This window comes from Capra hircus, chromosome 28 (assembly GCF_001704415.2).
Source record: "Capra hircus breed San Clemente chromosome 28, ASM170441v1, whole genome shotgun sequence".
Lineage (NCBI taxonomy): Eukaryota > Metazoa > Chordata > Mammalia > Artiodactyla > Bovidae > Capra > Capra hircus.
In genome coordinates, this window is record NC_030835.1 from 20,947,942 (window position 1) to 20,971,568 (window position 23,627).

General features: G+C 40.0%; 2 protein-coding genes across 2 annotated transcripts in view; one reads left to right on the plus strand and one right to left on the minus strand.

The window, feature by feature from the left end:
• Positions 2,977–3,807, plus strand: ATOH7 (atonal bHLH transcription factor 7). Its single transcript, XM_005699107.2, has one exon. The coding sequence runs from the start codon at positions 3,001–3,003 to the stop codon at positions 3,457–3,459; it is 459 nt and encodes a 152-aa protein (XP_005699164.2). The 5' UTR covers positions 2,977–3,000; the 3' UTR covers positions 3,460–3,807.
• The window catches only part of MYPN (myopalladin), an 86,354-nt gene continuing 77,000 nt past the window's right edge, over positions 14,274–23,627 (minus strand). The window contains exons 18-20 of the mRNA XM_005699104.3: positions 22,498–22,663; positions 18,664–18,797; positions 14,274–15,991 (exon numbers count right to left, since the gene is read on the minus strand). Coding sequence (XP_005699161.2) covers positions 15,822–15,991; positions 18,664–18,797; positions 22,498–22,663 — 470 coding nt within the window. The 3' untranslated portion in view covers positions 14,274–15,821. The remainder of the gene's footprint in view (positions 15,992–18,663; positions 18,798–22,497; positions 22,664–23,627) is intronic.

A 23,627-nucleotide genomic window follows, 5' to 3' on the forward strand; every position in this document is an offset into this window, starting at 1 on the left:
ATTCCGAGGAACTTTGTTAACAGAACTTTGTAGAAAGAAGGGTTCTGTGTTCAAGAAGGTTTAGGAAACTCGAGTCAGAAAGTTTCTTTGCCCCAGGACTGCTCAGAAATTTTACTATAGCAGTTTTGCTTATGACTCTCTAAGCAGGTGATAGCAAATGTGTTTCCCAAATTTACTGACGGTAGAATTCTTTTTCCCCAGAAGCATCTTTGTAGTACTAATAAATCAAAATACATTTGAAAAATAAATGACTGTATTCTTTCTACTGCCTTTTGTTGCAGCAATGCTATTATTGGATCAATTTCATGTCACTTATCTGTTAGTTTATATTCCAGCATAGCTGTGCTGTGTGCATGCGGCCAGACTTCGTTTTTTTCTTCAAGTTGTGTTTACAATTCTCTTGGTGCACAGGCAATCATATCACCAACCCTGAATACATGGCCTGCAAAATCATACATCTCATTAACATTTTGGTCAGTAGTGTCCAAAACAGTGTTTTCTTAGGGAAAAGTTCCTAAGAGTAGCATAGAGGAGGCTCCTTGGAGGAAGGATGAGATAAATGAACATGAGAATAGCATTAGTTGGGCTGATTTCCATGAAAACTCGAAGAATTGTATTCGACATTTTGATGACTAAACACAGTCTTTCCTGTCATAGGAGTGCTATTCCTGACCAAGACTGTTAAGAATCAGAGTAATAGAGCTGAGTGGCTCCATGCAAAAGTCTGTGTTCAACATCTGTCATGTTGCAGATCATTAATGTTCAATTGAATTCTATTGTCTTCATGTTACTCAGCTTCATTTCATTGTCATTGCTTCAGCTGGGGATTAATTAACTATTTATGGGAAGACAAGACTTGGAGTCAGGGCAGTCACAATGGGGTTTTAGTCTCAAGCAATGGTAAGAGAAGACACAGTTAAAAGACTCCTGATTTGTGGGAACTTGTTAATAATTTGATTAAACAAAAATAAATGAGAATAATGCCAATATAATCCATATCTCAAAAGGAGAAAGAACATACTTGGTCTTCCTAAAGAATTCAGAAATGATTCTGGCTTGAGTCTATTTGGAACTGGTTTATTTGCCACTTGACTCTTCTTAAGAGCTAGAAAGAAGCTGAGATAAGAGAATCAAGTTAGCAGTTTCTCTACAAATCAGCTCCTCATTAGCAAGAGTGGAAATCATGTTTCATTATTGTTTCTGAGGACAGCTGATACAACTGAAACAGGGAAGTAGTATGAGATACTTACAACTTTAGGAGGTAGGGGAAAAAGTCTTCCATTAGGAATTATTTTTTAAAACCTCACAAATCAGATTCCCTGGAGTTCCAGTGGTTAAGACTCTGCGCTTCCACTGCAAGGGGGCATGGGTTTGATCCCTGGTCTATCCCTGGTTGGGGAACTAAGATCCCACATGCCACATGGCATGGGCAAAAAAAAAACAAACACTTCACAAACTACTTAGATGTTTCCATTTTGCACATTTATGTGCATCACGATTAGTTTTATTAGATTTAAAAGTCAATGAAATAATTATCATCTCAATATACATCCCCAAAATATTTATAAACCTGTGTTGGGGGAATGTGGTATAAATTCTGAATTTGCCTAAGTATCCAAACTCATGCAATCCAATTATATAGTAAAATAATATACATTTTTACATATGTTAATCTGTTTTTTAAACCATTTTTGATTGAAGTATAATTAATTTATAATGTGTTAGTTTTAGGTGTAAAGCAAAGTAATTCAGTTCATATATATTTGTATATATACATTCTTTTTCAGATTCTTTTCCACTTAGATTATTGTAAGTTCCCTGTGCTATACAGTAGTTCCTTGTTATTTGTCTGTTTTATATATAGTAGTGTGTATATGTTAATTCCAAACTCCTAACTTATCACCCTCCACATCCCCTTTGGTAACCACAAGTTTGTTTTCTGTGTCTGTGAGCACATCAATATCTTTTGATATGCTATACTAAATTATTCTTCAGAAAACAGCCAAATTATTTGCACAGTAAAATTCCATGTCTGAAATAATGTTATGACCTGCTGGTTTGTCCCAACTTAGTTAATAACTAAAATAAAACGAGAATATATTCAGTCAGCATTGTGAAAAATTGCCACACATCTTGACAGAGCAACATTTTCTATCACTGAACGTCTATATATATTACAATTCCAAGACCAACATATTCACACAAGACCAACATAATCACAAAAGTGATTTCTAATCATTTAAAAACCATGGTTCAATTTTTGATCTGTAAGCTGCACACTGATATGGGAAAAGATGAACCAAATTCTCCCCCACCCCCACCCTGTTATTCTTTTGGGGACAGCCCGGCCACTCCAGATGGTGTGTTAGTTAATGCTGGACATAGCTTTGGAGAAACTTCCAACAGACGAAGCGGGTGATGTCAGGATTTTGCTGTGCGTCGTCCCCCTTCCCCCCTGCGGTTCCCAGGGTAGGAAGGTGCTGAGATGGAAGCCGAGGGACGCCCGCCCACCTGCCACCACCTGTTCCCTCCTTCAGCCCTCTGCTATAAATTCTCCTCCTTCAAAGATTGATCCAGCACTCTCCCACAGCTACTGCGGAAGAAGCGCTCCTTTCCTATCTGAGCTTCGGAAAAGATTTTGTCTTCCAGAAGTCTCCGGTTTTCCCAGAGAACTGAAAAGACCTTTCTCGAACCAGCCACACCAATTCTGCTGCAGGAAAGTTCCCTTCTCTTTTGCAACTTAACATTGGGAAAATGACTTTCTCTTTTACCTCTCAATTTCCTCTAAATTTTGGCAAGTGAAGAGACATCTATCTGGTTATCCAATAGGACACAAGGCGGAACCCCGCACTCCCCACTGTAAACTTCCATTCCACGTAGTTGCTTTGTGCATGACTTATTTGCTAGGAAGAGCCAAATTGCAGAGCGGGTTCATACATCAGCCACGCACAAGTCGTGAAAGGACCCGAGAGTTCGGCGCCTCCCTCCTGCCGGCGGGGAATGAAGTCCTGCAAGCCCTGCAATACGGCGGCGGGAGCGCGTGCCGCGCCCCCTTGCGCGGGTGGTGCCCAGTGCGCGGGCACGTGCGCGGGGGCCGGGCGGCTGGAGAGCGCGGCGCGCAGGCGCCTAGCTGCAAACGCGCGCGAGCGCCGCCGCATGCAGGGGCTCAATACGGCCTTCGACCGCTTGCGCAGGGTGGTACCCCAGTGGGGCCAGGATAAAAAGCTGTCCAAGTACGAGACCCTGCAGATGGCGCTGAGCTACATCATGGCTCTGACCCGCATTCTGGCCGAGGCTGAGCGCTTCGGCTCGGAGCGGGACTGGGTCAATCTCCACTGTGAGCACTTCGGCCGAGACCACTACCTTCCGTTTGCGGGCGCGAAGCTGCCGGCAGAGACCGAGCCCTACGGCCAAAGGCTCTTCGGCTTCCAGCCTGAGCCCTTCCGGATGGCCAGTTAGGTCGTGCGGCCCGGCCGGAATGAGACGCCCAGTGATCCGCGCTGTGGAGCCGTAGCCTTCCCCACTCGGTGGCATAGGATGGACACATTCTTAGAATAAAATTGGGAAATTTCCGGGTTACTTTTCGCATCTCTAGTCCTAGGGACGCAATGCTTTTATTGCTTTTCTCTTTTCCTTCTTATTATGTTGTAGATTTCATTAATGCATCTTGGAATAGCTTTGCTGAAAATAATGCTCCCTCCCCCCTTTCTGGGCGACTTTGAGGGAAAACAATGTAAGAAAAAATAGAATTGGGTTATATTGCAGGTTTAGTCCTCACTTCCTTAAACTTAGTAAGTTTGTCCTGTTGGGGTGAAGTATCTCTTACTTGTGTATGCTTAATACAGAGCTGCCTTCCTGTCTTGTAAATGCGTTTACGCTTAGTGTATTGTATGTGCATGCATGAAGTAGACTTTTTTCTTTTTTCTTTGGTAGAATATATGGGTGTGAGTGCTCTGTGTTTTTTAAAATTGTGTATACATTATTGTAATATACATTTTGTAAAATAGAATTAAAAACTTGGGTTTGCTTTTCATTCGAGGTGCCCTGCTAGTTTTCTGATGGCACTAAAGGGCTATGTGTTTGGGGGGTGGTGACACTGAGTGCTTACCTGAGTAAAGATGTATTTACATCTAACCCCAGCAATTGGCAAAGTGCTGTTTTGTAATCATCAAAAAAAGACAAGCTGATGAGCATACAAGTAATTAATTTGAAAGTTTTCTCTATCAACTTGGAAATAGATATATTTTTCATGGTTTTTAAAAAGACTAAATTAATTGAAATAATATTCAACTTTTAAACAGCTAGATACACAGATCCTTAATCTTTTATTTTCCTTATTAAGCCAGTTGCTAACTACTGATTCCTTACAAGTACTCAAATATATATATTTGCTCATATATGTATTGAATATATGTATATTTGGCTTTGGGAAGTGATTTACTTTTAATTAGTACCAGTTGAGCAATAAGGGCTTCACTACCACCAAGGCTAATCAAAGAAGCAGTAATGTAATACACGTTGTATTGGTTTGAATTACTTTTATAAGTTTGCTTAAGCATTGGATGAATAAGCCAAGCCTTTAAGGTAAAGAATAACTTGGTCAACAGACTGCATGCTTTTCGGTGAATGTCTTGCTAATAATTGGAAAAAGCAAGACTTTTAAGCTATCTGTGCCTTTGGAACTTGTCACAAGTTAATAAAACAATGACATTTCCCAAACCCTTTTTATAATATTCTGGGTTTCAACACCTAAAATCAGGCACAGCCACCATTTGCAATTTTTCTAGAGTCTTCATTAAAATTTTGTTAGTTATCCCCGATTATCAAATTCCTTTTGGTTTGTAATGAGTGGCAGTATCTTCCCCAGGCTGTCATCTAAAATTTGCAAAATCACAAGTGTATTGCTAGAAATTCTGACAGTCTAATACTGAATTTCTCTTTCCTTCTTATCTAATGTTTTTTTGGTTGTGTGTCTCCATGTGGGACTTTAATCCCCTGAACAGGGATGGACTCTGTGCCCCCTGCAGTGGAAGCTGAGAGTCTAAACCACTGGACACCAGAGTTTTTCCCCTACCTTCTGATACCTGTAAATAAGGAACTAAGGTGTGCTCAGGATTTTGCTTCCTCAGTGCAAATTAGAGAATAAAATGTTTAACCTCTTGACTTCAACAGCTCTTAGAAGACACGGTAGTCCCAGAAGACAACACAGATCTAGAAGGGATGATGTCCAGACCTCTTTCTGGTCATACTCCACTCTGCAGTGAGTACTTGGGCTCTGGCAAGGTTCAGAGCATCTGCCATCCTATTTGAGCACAGTAGTCTACTTATGTAGACTTAAATTGCTTCATTAGGAGCCCCAGTAAGTTTGTGGTTTGTAGAATGAATAAAATCAGTGCTAAAATAAAATATGTTAATCAGAGAAAGTCTCACAGATGTATTAAGATTGTTTGTCCTTTTGTTACATAGGGTGCACTTTCCTCTCTCTGGACTATAAATACCTTGCAAAAGAGAACTGTACTTTTCATTTTATCTCTGTGGCTTCTAGCCCAGAGATAAACATGCAATAAGTATTTCTCTTTTGGTTGTTAACAGGAAATGAAATGAAATCAAATGATTTAATTAAAATGTGATTCTAATCCTATGCCTCTTTTCCCCCATCCCCATTCCCCCAAAAGAGTGGGAATCTGTTAACTATTATGCTTTAGTGGCTCATTTCTGTTGGAAATCTCTGGAAACAACTTAGATCTTACCAAATTCCTTAGCTTTCCTAGTACTTGATGTACTATTTTTTTTTTTTTCCCTGAAAAGACAGTTAAAGGAAAAGTAAATGGGTCTCAGTGATCAAATGCAATCTTTGGTAAAACTTCAAACTATATGTTGAGGAAGCTATTGTGGCTTATGGATTAGGAGCTTGGATAAAACAAATGTAAAATATTTTTGAACTTAAAGTTCATATATTATTATACATAATAGAATTTAAATTACTAAGCAACCTAAAAGTTGCTCTTGCTGTTTAGTTGCTAAGTTGTGTCTGACTCTTTTGTGATCTCATGGACTGTATAGCCCACCAGGCTCCTCTGTCCATGGAATTTCCCAGGCAAGAATTCTGAAGTAGGTTGCCATTTCCTCTTCCAGGGGAGCTTCTCAGCCCAGGGACTGAATCTGTGTCTCCTGAACTGACAGGCAGATTCTTTACCATTGAGCCACTAGGGATGTCCTAGCTGCTACAATTTACTATATTGTCTCACCTTTGAAAATCTATGTTCTTTGTAGTTTGATAACAGAACATATTGAAATTTAAAAATATTCTTTTATCCATGACCCTTTTCCTCAATAAATCAGCATATATTATCAAGCATCTATTTATACCCTGGCTTACCGAGCATCATCTTTGTCCTTGAGTAGGCAGTCAAGAACATACATGTACTAATCAGTAAGTGGCCCTAAACAGGGTTTAGCTGAATGCTTCAACAGCAAAGTATCAGTGATATGTGCCATAAAAGCTCCTAAGAGAGACATTAAATAATAAAAGAAGACCCACTCCCAGGTATCGTTTGAGTTATCCATTAGTTATTTCATATGGGCTTTCCCTAGGTGCTAGCTACAAGTTGAGGCCAGACACCAGGGTCAGAAGTCTTGAAGAACCACATACAAATGAAGAGGGCTATCAAGATGGGGAGGGCCATCCAAGCTAGTGGTTCTCATCCCAGCCTGCTCATTAGAATCACGTTGGGAATCTTAAAAAATATACCAATTCTCGGGTCCCTAGTTCAAGAACTGATTTAACTGTTCTGAGGTGAGGCCTAGATTTTTTTTTTTCAATATTCTCCCAGTGAGTCTAACTGGCTAATGGGGTTGAGAATTGCTTAATAAAACAATATGTACTATGACACCATTAAACTCATTACTCAAAACTGATTATATTGATGTAGCATTCTTTGCATTTATAGATCTTAAGAAGGATTAGGCTTTCTTAACATCCAGCTACAGCCAATTTCTTAATGAGGTGACCTTTATATTAATGAAGGTCTAAAATTTCCACTGGATATGAGCCAGATGGGATGTATTTGGGTTGTGGCTGCAGGATTCAACAGTTAAAGCTCAATTCACTTAATTTTGGTCTTCTTATAGTGAAAGCAAAGTGTTGTTTGGGACTCATTTTGGCTCTGCTCTCTGGTTAGGTTTCACTAAAGATATCTCTTTTTGCTACCTGTGGGTAAAAGAAATTTCAAAGCACATAATTACGTGACCAACTTTTTCACATGTATACCCATTCCCTTCTCTGGTCATGAATATACTAGAAGGTGCAAGCTTAATGAGTGTTTTATTGAATGAACACAGGACTTTTGGATTGCTATTTCAAACTGGCAGCAGGTCCCTCAAAATACCCAAGCTGAAAGAAAACTGAGAGGAAGAACTTACCCATCTCACATACAAAGACTGGAACCAAAGCACAACCCAAAACAAGCCCAATAACTAACTGAGAATAAATAAAATTTTATTTAATGAATAAAGAAACAGTCCATCACATCCTCTAAATTGGTTTTTAAAACATCCAGTTTGAATTAAATACTGGTACCATCTAGGTTGAATGAAATACTGGTTTTTAATTTTTCTTTGTTTTCTAATTGCAAAGTTTCCAAGCAAAACACAATCCCCAGCAAATCTTCAAGAAAGCACAACTAGAAAACAGCAACCGGTGTCATGGAGACGATGTGGTCTACCAAGATATAGTACCATATACTTTCTGGAAAAAGACAGTAAATGCTCACAAACATTTTGGCTTAAGTTAACACTGGTTTTCAGTTTCAAAGAATACCCAGCATGCATGATGCAGAGGAAAGGAATACAAGCCAAGATCCAGTCATTGCTTTCTAGTAATAGAGGCAAAATATACAGTTTATATAGTTCACACATTTCAAAATGTTTACTATAATAGTTTTTCCATTAGGATTTCAATAACCAAAAAAGTACTTTAGAAATTAAGTTGACTCAAGCTTCCTGAGATGGAAGCATGGCATGTTTGTGAGCCTTCTGGGGCCTGGTGTATTTTTAGGTTAAAAGAAGTCATACAGGAAGAGAAAGGAAAAGATAAGATGTGTCACTTGACCATGATTGAATTGTTAGCTGTGGGTGTGTATGTTTGTTTGTGTGTATGTGTGCACTCACATAGAGTACATCCTTTGTCAGTCCTCATGGTTACAATGAACCATGAGGGTTACGTTTGGGGCTTGATGTAGCTAAGAATTTGAAAACAGAGACCAAAGGTTATGCTCGTTTTTGAGGGTCCTTATCTATCTGTTGGACTTCCCTGGTGGCTCAGACGGTAAAGCATCAGCCTACAGTGCGGGAGACCTGGGTTCAATCCCTGGGTCAGAAAGATCCTCTGGAGAAGGAAATGGCAACCCACTCCAGTACTCTTGCCTGGAAAATCCAATGGACAGAGAAGCATAGTAGACTTCTCAGTCCATGGGGTTGCAAAGAGTCGGACACAACTGAGCAACTTCACTTCATCTATCTGTTATCCTCAGGCTGATTCGTTTAACATAAGGCCAATGACATGCTAGTATGGAATGTTTCTTCATTAGAGCCTAGAACAGTGTAACAGAGTTTTCCTGAACTACTTGAGCCAGAAAGGAATACAGGGACTCTCTTGCTATTTCTCTGTGCACTGTGCACCCATTATTTCCACTAGCTTCAGTCATAGATGCAGGAGTCAGAGTTCCCTTAGGCTATGTTGAAATTAATTTCCCTTGAATCTACCTGTAGAAAGCAGCTAGGATACTTCTTGAATTTATTTGATTTTTCTCCAGATTTTTTTTCAACTGCATAGAATCTTGGAAGAGGAAATTCCCCCATAGTGTAGTACCCTTCTAAGGAAACATGACATAGTGGGACAGGGAAGAAATGTGAACTTTTAAAATAAATCAGCTACTTACTTTGGAGAAAAATATTCTTACCATTTTCTTTGGAATGAAGAAGCCCCTGCTAACACTTTTTAAAAGGGTCTGTGCAGTAAACTCGTCATACCCTTCATCCTGGGAAAGGCTCAAATATTTTATTTTACAAATAAAGAAACAAAATCCAGAGTTATAGAAAAGTTAGAAAACATGTATGAAATTCATCTGAATGCTTAAAATTCCCTTGGAATTCCCCTGAGAATTCCTAGAAATAAGGCGCTCTCTGGATGCTATTAAATATTTTACAGATTTTTATCTTGACAAGAAGGTGATGAGAGAGGAGAGTAGATCATGAAAAATGCTAAAGCTTGGAAAAAATAAGTGAAATTTAATCAGAAAAGAGGATACAGTATCTCTAAAAACAATAGAAAATAAAAGTTAGTTTACCAGTGTGCATTAAAAAAAATACAGTTGCACTCAAATTATTTCATTGGAATTATTTCAGGACTTTAACTCTCCTTAAAATACACAGTGAAATTGTTTATACTGTGTGCACATACATTTAGTAATCTTTTGGTAGTGACTGCTATGGGCAGTACTAGAACATAGTTCACTGGATTCTTGCACCACTAATTGTGGAGAAATTACAAGAATCAGCCTCCAGTTTGCAGGTAACTCACTGAATCTGTGTAGAAATATCAAGTTCTTTGGAATTTTGGAACATCAAACAATTCTTTCTTACCATACTATGTGAAAATCATTCATTTTCTTAGTGGGAACTAAAGTACTTATTGTAAGAAAACTATACTTATAACTCCATTAATTTCCAGTTGAAACTGGTCAACTCCCCCACCCCATCTTTCACATCTTCAGTTAGGAGGTAGAATGAATTTTTATCTTAGAAAGTAAAAAACATTCTATGAGAGATTTATTGGGTTTGTTGGATGTTTTAGGAAAACTAAAACCCAGTTACCTTTCTGTTCCTCTAGGGATGTCTGACCAGGTTATAGCATATGTGGTAATTTTTTCAATTTGAATAATTTATACAATTGAATAATTTTTAAAAATCACTTTTAAGTATTGAATATTTATATATTAAAAAATCAGCTTAATCATTAAAAAACAATTGATAAACCTGGAAACTAGCACTGTTTTCTGCATTTTAAAGAAAAATGTTTATGTATTGCGACCTTCAAATATTTATTGTCAAATAATGTTGAAATATTTTAATTTTTATTATTAGGGGAACATTTTCTACTCACTTGTATGTTAAATCTTCTAGCAAATTAGCGAATATGCCTCTACAGTACAGCTATTTTCTTTATGTTTACTCTCAGCATTTATGGCACAATTCTCAGAGGATTAAAAAGTGAGTTCTTTCTCTATTTCTTGCAATTTCAAGGCTATTGCATTTGAAGTGGCCATTATTTACATATTAACAAAAAACCCCAGCATGTTTATGGTTCTACAACACCAAGTATGCTAACTAATATAATTAGACAGAAAAAAGAGGCAAACATATTTTTACAAATATGCATTTTTTTTGCATCGCACAGATTTTTAAAAAACATGGTAGTAGCAACTTTTTTTTTAGCATACTGATGACCACTGCATTGTCAAAGTTTAGAAGATGCTAGGCAGTCTTCCAGCAATGCTTCAGTAATTAACTTTCTGAAATATTGATCCACTTAAAACAAGGCAAGTCAATTAGTGGTGAAAAGGACTTCAACAAGCTCTATTGCAATCTAAGTAACTGTTCATCCTCCTAGTGATGCACAGTGATTTTCAACTCGACCATCAGTGGAAACGCTTTGAGTCCAGGTTACCTGGGAAGAGACCTTGAATAAAGGTCATTATCAGTAAATTTGCCTTTGAGTTTACAACCAAATTATACATAGCCCACATACTCACAGACTCAGGCCAGGATCTCAGTTTGAAAGGTTTTTTGGGAGTGTTGTGGGGAGGAAGAGGACAGGAGTCTGTGATCAACCAGAATAATTTGGGTGTCGGATTCAGTTTTTAAGACCTCCACTCCCAACCTGACTTTTTTCCTTTTGCCAGCATTTCTATTAATATTAGAAGTTGCTGGGAGTAAGAAAGCAACTGCTTTTAAAGGTGCAGCACCCCCATGAATTTAAAAGACCCTCAGGCATTCAAGATTTGTTCAGTTTGGATTGGTTTCTTTTGAACACCAAGCCAAGATACATGGGGGCAGCAATTAGGTCATTGTGGAGCACGAAACATGCTGGGAAAGGGGAAAGGAGGGGTGGGTTACAGCCTAGGGTATTTAGAACAGGGGACACAGGGCATCTTGGAGAAAAATAGAATGGGGGATAGATGTAGAAAGGTCCATAGATAGTGCGACTTGGACGTATCATGGACACAAAAATGGAGGAGGAAGTAGTCTTTTTTATTAGTTGCTTGGCAGTTCAGGTTTAATGGTGTGTTTTCTTTCTCCATTTTCCTTCTGATTCCCATTTCCGTGACTCACCAAGTTATGAAAAGTCCTTCACTTGTTTGGTTAGAAGGGAGCTTATGGGGTCTGCATGGCTTTTTGGAGAAAGGGCCAGAAGAATTGTCCCAACTTTCCCTCTTTCCCTGCTGGATTTTTGAAGATTCAGGGCTTCATGAATGCTACATGTGCAACGAGTGTAGTGCAAGATGGTAGGGGCTAACGAGGCCAAAGTACATGTTTACTTCTGCTTTCCAGGCAGGCATTGCACGTGCAAAAGGGAGGAAGTACATTCTTCACTGACACCAACACCACAGCCTATGCTATTTGCATCCCTTCCGACCTTCTAGGGTAAGTTCTGTGATCAAACCATGATAATAAAATGACTCTTCTCAATCTCACTTGCTCACTGGAATCACCTGGGAAGCTTTAAAAATACTGATTCCTATGCCAGAACCCCAGAACTTATGACTTACTGATTGGGGTTGTGGCTTGGATATTGGGATTTATTTTTTCAAATATTTATGTATTTGACTGCACTGGGTGTTAGTTGAGGCTTGTGGGATCTAGTTCCCCTGACCAGGGATCAAACCCCTGCTGCTTACATTTGGAGCTCAGAGTCTTAGCCACTGGACCTCCAGGGAAGGACATTTTGGGATTTTTAAAAGCTCCCCAGGAAATTCTAATATGCAGTCAAGGTTAAGAACCACTGACGTAGACTCACTTCATTTTATATAGAAACATAGTGACTTACATAGAATTTTAAAGTTCAATTTAGATCAATAAATATTTATTAAGTGCCTACTCTGTATAAGGCAACATTTTGCCATGGCAAACTTTTGACACAGTCCATACCAACAAGTAGCTAAAATCTAGTGCAGGCAAGACTGGGCTAGTGCAAGGGGAGAGACAGGCAGGTATATAGAAGCTGGGTTTTATACAAAGTTCTGTACAAAATAATCTCTTTTTCCAGACTCAAGAAATTTGCTATAAGATTTCAAATAAAATCAACTGTATTTTACTGGGGTGGTTGGGGGAACACCAGGAAAATATTTCATAGAAGCAGTAAAGTAGCCTTTGAGATGGCCTTTAAGCAATAGGTAAGATTTTCATAGATAGGGATTGGGGAGAGTATTCCAGGTGGAGGCAGAAAAGAGCCATATGGGCAGAAAGCAGGGGCCTGCGTTAATTTTACTGGTGCCCTGGGTGTGTTTTCTGAGTAATGGATGAAAAGCTTTGGGACCACATTGGAGCAAGGCTTGAACAGCGTGGGCAGAACAGCTGGCCTGGGTTGGCTCCAGGGAATCACTTAGGGTTCGAAAATTAGAGGAATGATATGAATGAAGCAGTGTGTGCTAAGTTGTGTCCAACTCTTTGTGACCCCATGCGATGCGGCCCACCAGACTCCTTTGTCCATGGGATTTCCCAGGCAAGAATACTGGCAGGGGTTGCCATTCCCTTCTCCAGGGGATCTTCCTGACCCAGGGATCGAACCTGTGTCTCCTGCATTGGCTATTAGATTCTTTACCACTGAGCCACCTGGGAAGCCCAAATAAAACAATGCTTTAGAAGAATGATCTGATGCTGAGATCGGGGCTAGACTTGAGTGGGGATAAAAAGCAGGACTAGAGGCAGGAAGACCAGTTAGAAGCCTCATTATGGTTAAAGTCAGAAGTATTGAGGGAAATTAAGAAAGTAATGAAAGTCTGAGCTGGGAACCACAAGGGGGACAAGAGGAAGGCCTGAATATAAAAGAAATAAGAGTTAGAGTTCATATGATTTGTCAATTGATTAGATAGGAGAAGCAAAAAATGACTTAAATACTCCATCTGGATTACTAGGACTGTGATGGTGCCACAATTAAACTAGGATGATGAATGGTTTATGAAAGGGAAGACCGTGAATCGATTTTGGATATGTTGAGTCCAAAGTTACTCAGCAGAACTGAAATTTCTTATATAAGTATTCCTTATTGTAACTGAATTCCAGTAGAATTTGGATTTGTTCAACACAGTAGTTCTTAACAAAGGGGATCCTGCCTCCCAGGTAACACAAGGCAATATCTGAGGACATTTTAGGTGGCCACAACTTGGGGAGTGGCTGCTCTATTACTGACATCCAGTGGGTAGAAGCCAAGGACGCTGCTCAACATCCTACGGGGAGCAGAGGAGTCCCCCACAACAACTAATTATCCGGCCCCAAGTGTCAACAGCGTCGAGGTTCAGAAACTTTGCTGTAACATAACCCAAAAGTTAAAATTCAAGGAATTTTAAAGCTTGTTATAGTTTAGGCTCAACAGTGCCATCTAGCGGCTAAACAGAATATTTATCCTAAAATCCTCAGAAAGCTAAGACCTATACCCAGAAATGAAGACTATATCCTCTCACGGGAGAACTGTCTAGATGAGGAGGCTGGGTGTCCAACTGTGGAGAAGCAATACTGCAGTTAGAAAATGCTCTTTGGTCATAAAGAGATTTGATAATAGAAGCCAATATGGAAACAATGTGTTCTAAGATGCATTCTGTATGGAATGCATTCTACATCATTACAGTTGCCTATACATTTACTATTGTTCCCACATACATAAGAAAGGAAATTGAACCTAATAATTCTGCTAAATAACTGGCTGAAATCTTCTTTTCTTAAGGATTAACCTATGATATTTATTTAGAAATAAAGACTGAAAACAATTAAGATGATTTCTAGAGTCATGAAAAATGTAGGATGAAGAGCCCTAGAAAATCCCTTTTGACAAAAGGATTTTTGCTCCAAAGAGCAGAACTTGACGTGCCTTTTATCTTACCTTTCCCGCTAGATTCTAAGCTTTCTGCAGGCAGGGACTGTGTGTTATCATATTTGTGCGTGGCCCACAATCTCTAGCATAGCGTTTTATACAGAGTAGACACACAAAATATTTTTTGAGTGAATGAATTTATTTTTATACTGGAAATCTTTGCCTTAAAGTGAAGGAAATTTCAAGCCTTTCTAAGCAATTACTATTTGTTCACTTGAGTAAGATGCCAGCTGAGGGTGTCTGGCTCAGAGAACACCAAAGACTTGGGCACAGGGAGTTGGTAACAGATACTCCAGTTCGTTTTCCTAATGAATCTGGAGCAGACTGTGCCATGACGACCATCCCTAGGGCAATGTTTTGACTGGTTCATGCATTGTACATTTCTCTAATGTAAAACTCATTCATCCAACGAATATTTATCAAAGGTCTATTTTGTGCTAAGCAATCTTCTAGGCACTGGGCTATCACAGTGAATGTAAGTCTAAAAATTCCTTAGGTGGAGAGGCAAATTCTGAATTAGTGAGTTAGAATAAAGAGGCACATTCCTTTTCCCTCCCACTTCTTCAGTTAGCATAGTATTTTCTGAATAGAAAATGCAATTTGACTAATGATTTCAAAGCAGTTCACAACTATTAAAGACCTCTCCTTCCACAACCACTGCTTTGCTCGGGTAAATGAAACAACAAAAACCATTCTCTCATCACTTCCTCTCCTTGTTTGCATTTTTTCCTTTCTCATTGCTTCATAGATGTGCAGACTTTGGGGGCGAGGGGAGAAACAGGAGAGTCGTCATTCTATGGGCAGATGATGATGATGCCTGCATAGTTCTGCAAGCGGCAACTGAAGCTAGTAGTTTTGAAAGTGACCCCACAGAAGATTTCCTTCTGGTTGGTTTATTAACAACACTTTAGTTATAGAATCTATATATATATTCAGAGAGAAAAACCACTCACCATCATATTCAAAAGAAAATGGTGCAGGCAGGCTGGTGAGTCCCTATTTTGGCTATAGAATAAGTGCACTGTGCAATATTGAGCATTCAGTGATTTTTTTTGGTATCTCAGGCACATTTTGGCACTTTATCATGTGGCTCAATACACCCAGGATAAGCACATCAAAAGTGCTTCTCTATGTATGTGAGTTGTATAGCACAGTCTCCTAGTGCCAGGTAGAAGCTGATTTAATGAATCCAAAACTTCTGCTATGAATGCAATCAGTGAAAGGTGATGGACACCACCTCCCCCCAACCCCCTTGCCTTTTCCCTTTGTATTGTTTGGTGAGTTAAGATACCTAAGGTCACTACTGTCTAACTCCTTTCAGCCCAAGCATCTGGCCCCTCATTGCTCTTAGGAGGGCCTTGAACACCCCTAATACAGCAGAGGGCAGAGGAGTATGCTAACTTTTTCCCAAAGCAGTGGACAGCAGGTGCATTATATCTTTGGTTCATCCATATTATCTTCTCATTTTGTTGGAATCTTAAAAGGTACAGCCCTCCATCTCTCCCAGAGCTGAGACTGCAGGAGTCCCCAGCTGACTTACTCAAAGCTCTCCTTGCCACAGGTCCGGCAGCATGGAAACTTACTCAAATCCAGTTGCTTGGAAACCACCTTATCTGGTTTGTCCTCCTTCCCCCTCCACAGTCTGCCCCCTTACACAGCAGGCACCCAGACATTCTTAAAGTTCATCACTCTCCACTACACTCTGAGAAGAGCAGGAATACACCATCGTGCTTTCCATGGAGGAGAAAGCAGAGAAAATGTCAAGTCCTTTACTGGTGAGGGATCCATAGCGACTGCCACTGGGCCGGACGGTCATGGGTGGTGGGATCTGGTGATGCCACTGAGCTGGAAAATGGACCAAATCTTGTGTTACAATCAAAGGAATACAGTCTAGCAGGTACATAGCAGGGGTGCGTTCTGTCCTCATGCCAACACTTTGTGTGGGATCTTGGTATAATGCCTCATTTGTAAAAAAAAAAAAAAGGGAAAAAAATCAATAAACTCTCTCCTGTCCTGCTAGGAATAGGGAAATTGGGCTTGTGATCTCTTGATTCCGTAATAACAACCCCCATGATTCTAATCCAGCAAAATCTGGGACTATAAGAAGGAAGAGTGGGTGATGAGGGTGATATCTCAAAATTATCTCCTGACCTACATCACTGACCTAGCATGGAATCTACAGGGGCTGGGGTGGAGTGTGGGTGTAGAGAGAGTTGTAGGCTCTCAAGGGAGGGCTCCTCAGAAGGAGGAGATGAGATATCTGTGGAAATGGAAGACAAAAGATGAATCCAGACCTCTGACCAGTACTTACTGCTCATCCTAATCACTCTTACTTACCTACCTACTGCCCTAATCATGTTCTAGTTAGTTATAGCCAGAAGACTGAAAAGTAACATATGCAATCAACAAGGGTTGGGGGACAAAAGAGAATGTGTTAGAATTTCCGTGTTCACTAAACACTGTCCAAGGGGGATCCTGGTTTCAGCAGACAGGATCTTTAGGCTTGAACATGTCCTGAATGAAGTATCCATCCAAACTGCTCAGTCCTGGGTGTTGCCTCTGACTGAGAAATTACCAAGCAGCCCTCTCATCAGGTTTCCAAGATCCTGGCGGTGGCGAACAGGGAACCCCAGGTGGGAAGCATTGATGCTCTGGGTCCTGGGGAATTATGGATGCTGGTAGCATTCCCAGTTATAAATGGGCTCTTTGTTGATTTCATTATTTCAAATTAGTTTTTCAGGGTCTAAATGCCTCTGAGTGAACTGATTAAAATAAAATTTGGAAAGCTACAAAACAGGACAAAACTTAACAGCGATTCCACAAGAGAGCAGGTTCTCAGTGAAGCAACCGCGAACTAGTCAAGTCCCTCGCCGCGGCCCCTCTGCCTCTTAGCTTTTCCTCGGCTGTCTCGGCATCTTAACCTGACAGGAGCTACTCTTAGAAGCCCTCCTTTGCGGGCGAGGAGGGATGCCTACTGTTCCAGTTCCTCGGGCAGGTAGGAAGTGGTTGTGGGGGGTGAAGTGGATTGATTTCAGCCTTAGCCCTCCATCCCTTCTCCCACACCCGGGTCCCAGCTGACAAAAGAGCGCCTCCCGTTTTTCGAGCTGTGGAATCAGGACAGGAGTCTGGGAGTCGTGAGCCACGATAAACTGAAGTGGGGGCTCCGCCACGGAAGAGCAGGATCCGGACAAGTGTCATCGGTTTCAGGGCTTATTGGTAGGAGTTTCTTGTTTCCTTCCGACATGGTGAAGTGGGTGAAATGGTTAAGGCATTAGCTTAGATTAAGAAACATATCAGTGGCTTCTCTTTCTCCGGACCCTTCCAGGGGAAAGTACCTTAGAGTCAACTTCTTCACAATTGAATTTCAAGTTGACAGATTAGGGAGAATAACCAGAAAGCTATATATTTCCTCTAAATATTAGATTGAGGGAAAATGGCAGGCCGGGACTCCTATGTGGTGCCAAAAAATGGGGAAGGCATCTGGTGTGCACCTGAGTAGCAGGGGCCTCAGGTTCTAGGCAGAGTTACTTTTTCTTTGTTATTCTGGTTCATCATGTTAAATCAGTAAGGAATATTAACCCAACCAGTTAGTTTTTTTAAAGAAAAAAAAGGATTACTCATTTGGGTTAAGAAATATTTCTTTAAAATGCCAATTAATGTCAAAATTATAGAGGAGAATAGTAGAGGACACAAATACATTAGTAAAGATTAATTTGTTAAATATTTAGAAACATGACTCGAAGGAATGATGTAAAAAATCTGAATTTACTTTCAAGCTGTAGTCACTTAACCTCTCTGAGTGTGTTTCTTTGGCATTTAAAGGAGGGTAGTAACAATTACAGTAATCTCATGTGTTTGGGACTATCTAAGGGTGAAAGTTTCCCTTGAGGCTCACCTGGTAAAAAATCTACCCGCAATGTGGGAGACCTGGGTTGGGAAGATACTCTGGAGAAGGAAAAGGCTACCCACTCCAATATTCTGGCCTGGAGAATTCCATGGACTGTATAGTTCATGGGGTTGCAAAGAGTTGGACACAACAGAGTGATTGTCTCTTTCAGGACAGCTCTCTGATATTAATCTGATTGTGAGATGAGAGTAATAAATATTTGTGGAAGAATTAACAAATGAATAGGGTCTGGAAAATTCTGCCATGTGGAGTTATGACTGGGGAATTACAGGCATGGGGAAGGGGTTCCCGTGGGTGACCCATGGCAGCAAGGGGATGGCATGAAGATGCTGGGTGATCATAAGTACAAGCCCATGTATGCTCTGAAGCAGCTGTATTAGTAGTACAGAAAAAAACCTCTTTTGGAAGGAGGTTAACCTTATAGTGAAATGGTAGAGTGTACAAAAGCCCTGAGGTGAGTAAAATAAAATGACTTTAAAAATCCATATCGTAAGCACTAAAATAAAAACCAATTAATTCATTTATGAAAACATACTACACCAATCCTAAAAGAAAAAAAAAATTTTTTAAGCCACCTATCACATAGGTCAACCGATGCCATTATACCTACCGTATATATCCAGCCTGGCGGTGCAGGACACGATGCCGGCTTCATTCTTGGCTGACAGCGTGTACCATCCAGCATCTGATTTCTTGGCTGGCTGAATGAGGAGGCAGACATACCCAGTTGTGTCCTGGTGCATGCTGGAGAAAAGAAAGAGTATATTGCATTGTATCTGGAGAGAGTTTAGGGTTCCCAGAAACTCATTTGTATATATAGTAGTTAATCCTAAGATCCTAGTTTATCCCTCCCCTCCCCCTTTTCCCTTCAGTAACCATAAGTTTTTTCCTATGTCTGTGGATCTTTTTCTATTTTGTAAATAAGTTCACATATAATTTTTTTTAGATTCCACATGTAAGTAATATCATATAACATTTCTTTGTTTGACTTACTTCATTGAGTATGGTAATCTCTAGGCCCATCCACGTTACTACAAATGGCATTATTTCATTCTTTTTATGTCTGAGTAATATTCCGCTGTATGTATATGTATGTTTGTGTCTATATCTGTATATGGACACTTAGGTTGCTTCCACGTCTTGGCTTTTGTAGGTAGTGCTGCAGTGTTTCAAATGAGTTTTCATCTTTTCTGGATATATGCCCAGGAGTGGGATTGCTGGATCATATGGTAACTCTGCTTTTGATGTTTAAAGGCACCTCCCTGCTGTTCTCCCTAGTGGTTTCTCCATGGTGGCTGCACCAATTTACATTACCACCAACAGTGTAGGAGGGTTCCCTTTTTTCTACACCCTCTCTAGCATTTATAATTTGTACACTTTTTTTGGCTGGGTACCTTGTGGCATGCAGAACTTCCCTGACCTGGAATCAAACTTGTGCCCCATGCAGTGGAAACACAGAGTCTTAACCACTAGACCACCAGAAAGCCCCTATTATTTGCAGACTTTTTGATGATGGCCATTCTGACTGGTGAGAGGTGATGGGTATAGGTACCTCACTGTAGTTTTGATCTGCATTTCTTTCATACTTAGTAATGTTGAACATCTTTTCATGTGACTGATGGCTATTTGGATATGTTTTTTGGAGAAATGTTCATTTAGGTCTTCTGCCTGGTTTTTGGTTCAGTTGTTTGTTTGTTTTGATATTGAGCTGTATGAGCTGCTTGCATATTTTGGAAATTAAGCCTTTATTGGTTACGTTATTTTCTCTAATTCTGTGGATTGTCTTTATTGCTTATGTTATTTTCTCTCATTCTGTGGATTGTCTTTTCATTTTTTATAGCTTCCTTTGCTGTGCAAAAGCTTGTAAGTTTGATTAGGTCCTATTTGTTTATATTTGCTTTTATTTTGTTGCCTTGGGAGACTGACCTAAGAAAACATTGCTATGATTTATGTCAGAGAATGCTTAGCCTAAGTTCTCTTATGGGAGTTTTATGGTGTCATGTTTTATATTTAAATCTTTAATTCATTTCAAATTGATTTTTGCTTATGGTGTGAAGGAGTGTTCCAACTTCATTGGTTTAAATGCAGCTGTCCAGCTTTCCCAACACTTGCTGAAGAGACTGTCTTTTCTCCACTGTATATTCTTGCCTCCTACATCAAAGATTAATTTACTCTAGGTGTGTGGGTTTCTGGGTTCTCTATTCTGTTCCATTGATCCATGTCTGTCTGTTTTTGTGCCAGAACCACTGAAGGATATCCAAAAGCATGGGATATCTTTCCATTTCTTTGAAACATCTTCGATTTCCTTTATCAAGGTTCTGAGCATGTAAGTCCTTGACTTCCTTGGTCAGGTTTATTTCTCAGTATTTTATTTTGATGTGATTTTAAAAGGGATTTTTAAAAAACTTTCTGATATTTCTTTGTTAGTGTAAAGAAATGCAACATATTTCTGTGTGTTAGTTTTGTATCCTGCTGCTTTGCTGAATTCATTGATCAGTTCTTTTGCAGGGGGAGGATTTTTTTTTTTTAAGCTTTATATTTTGTATTGGGGTTTCCCTGGTAGCTCAGCTGGCCCACGCTTGATACTGGAGTTGGGAAGATCCCCTGGAGAAGAAAATGGCAACCCATTCCAGTATTCTTGCCTAGAAAATCCCATGGACAGAGGAGCCTGGTAGGCTGCAGTCTGTGGGGTCGCAAGAATCAGACACGACTTAGTGACTAAATCACCACCAGAGCCAGTTAACAGACAACACTGTGATAGTTTCAGGTGAACAACAAAGGGACTCAGCCCCTCCAAACTTGCCTCCTATCCAAGCTGCCACATAACATTGAGCAGAGTTTCTTGTGCTATATAGTAGGACCTTGTTGGTTATACGTTTAAAATATATGATTCATTAGTTCTAATAGTTTTCTGTGTAGTCTTTAGGGTGGAGGGAGTGTTTCTTAATATAATCAACTGGGCATGGCAGCATTTAACTTAGTTCAGTTCAGGAGGAAATCTGCATGTCCTTTCCTTCTGTTTTCTCTACATCTGTAGTTCTTAACCTTGACTGCGTACTGCCATCCTGCGTAATTATACCAGAATTTCAGGCTGAGTATAATATGTTTTGTTAATTTACACTGAAGTGTTAACTCAAGTATATTCTCTGTTCTTGCTTATGTTTTACCAGAGGAAAATCCTGACCTTTTTATACTTAGACTTTTTAGATGCCAAGGTTCTATAAAAGCCAATATCCTTTAGGACAAATTTAGTTTACTGTGAAGAAATAGTTCTCAGTAATAATAATTTCTCAGTGGCAGTTTCTGTGCACAAGTTGCCCGTGTGGCATAAAAACAAAATGGCAAAGAATTAAGGATGGTTAGGGGAAATTGGGGCTTCCCTAGCGGTTCAGATGGTAAAGAATCTGCCTGCAATGTGGGAGACCTGGGTTCGATCCCTGGGTTGGGAAGATCCCTAGAGAAGGGAAAGGCTACCCACTCCAGTATTCTGGCCTGGAGAATCCCATGGACAGAGGAGCCTGGCAGGTTACAATCCATGGGGCCACAAAATGTCAGACACGGCTGAACAACTTTCACTTTACTTCACCTCAGAGGAAATTAAACAAGGCACCCATTTAGAGAACCTGGATCCTTAAATTTATTTAAAAAATAGCCATGTAGTGACAGATGGAAAAGGAGTATTGCCATAATGTTTTGTTTTGCCCTTTTTTTTTTTTTGGCTTATTTTATTTTCGCTTTTTACAATCAAAAGGTTTTGGGTACTAATATGACTCATGACATGACACATGACGAAAAGACAAATGACACACATGACGTGTGACACGCAAAAAGACATGGGACAAAAACATGCAAGATCTTTATAAATCCCTCAAACCTTTTTAAGCTGAAAAATTAAGGTTTTAGAGACTTCCCTGGTGGCCCAGTGATTAAAACTCTGCATGTTCACTGCAGGGTGAAAAAGTGAAAGTGAAGTCGCTCCGTCTTGTCCGACTCTTTGCAACCCCATGGACTGTACCCTTCCAGGCTCCTCTGTCCATGGGATTTTTCCAGGCAATAGCACTGAAGTGGATTGCCATTTCCTTCTGCAGGGGATCTTCCCAACCCAGGGATTGAACCCTGGTCTCCTGCATTACAGACAGACACTTTACCGTCTGAGCCACCAGGGAAGTCCCTGCAGAGGGTATGGGTTTAATCCCTGGTCAGAGAACTAAGATCCTGCATGCCATGCAGTGCAAATAATAATAATAATAAAGTTTTTAATGGTGGGACATTATACAATGGACTAACCCTCAGCAACAAAAAGGAATAAATTCTTGAAAAGCACAGTTACATGGTTAAAGCAAATGCATTATGCCAAGTGAAAGGAGCCAGATTCAAAAGGCTGAAGACTTATCTGGGTGGCCTGATGAGCTTTGCTGAACTTGACCAAGTGTGGAGGCTGTACCTGATCCTCTCTCTGGTGAAAGGGATGGTCTCATTGTCTTTCTTCCAGTAGAACACGGGCGGAGGCATGCCTATCACCCGGCACTCCAGTCTCACGGGGTGGCCTTCTGGAACACCACTGTTCTGCAGTTTCTCCAGGATTACAGGTGCCCTCTTCACTTCTTTGGCTGAATGAGAGAAGAGCCATGCTAGTTTGAATAGTAAGTGCCTTGGGCTCCATGCCTCAAATACAGGACAGTTCTGGAATCTGAGTGAGCACCCCCACTTATCTCTTCTTTAGAACACTTCTCAAGCTTCTTAGTGAAGATCACTGCCTTGATAAAAGCTCCAAAAATGATTTTAAAAAGAAATGAGAAAACTGCTTCTGCCTATCTTTAAAAAAATTTTTTTTAATTTTATTTTTTCTGCCTATCTTTTGAGAGACAACGCTCAAGGATTTGGGTAATACACATGGGATGCAAATGGTAGGTGTGGAATTAAGGGAGTTTCTTTTATTGCTCAGCAGTAAACTCTGAGAAATGATATATTTTATGTACTAAATATATTTTGTTTTCTTTTTTAGAGGAGGTTATTTTGTAGAAGGTATATTGATTTTCCCTCATTTTTTTACCTTGAGAAATTGTATTTTTTATTTTTATTTTTTTGAGAAATTTTATTGCTCCATAAAAATCAAAAGACATATACTATTAAAAAAAAACACACCACAAATTATGTTTCATAAGGAGGCATTTCCCCTCCCCCTCCCCCCCGCCCCAGCAGAATCAGTTAAGACAAAGACACCTCCTATCTCAGGGTTCCAGCGGCCATACTTTAGCAAAACAGTGGGAAAGAAGTAAAAGCTGCAACCAGTGTATCCTCGCAAAATGAGCTTTTCCTACTCTGTTGGGAGAGGGGATTAAGAGTGGAAAAAAAAGAAAATAATATAGAGGAAACAGCTAGTAGCCTAGAGAGAAGGTTAACATTCTGATGCCGTCCTGATTTCTTTTAGGGGCCATACAAGGGAGCTAGCAGGAGAAAGTTCAACGGAAGAATTCATTCATTCTGAAAGCTAATTCTAGGGGCTGGCACCTCCCAGGGGATCATGACTGTAGACATTAGTGTTTGTTGACAGCATCTTGTAAGGTAAGGGTT

What these genes read in the sequence shown, in the direction of transcription:
- ATOH7 (XM_005699107.2), top strand. Translation starts at nt 3,001, where the DNA reads ATGAAGTCCTGCAAGCCCTGCAATACGGCGGCGGGAGCGCGTGCCGCG.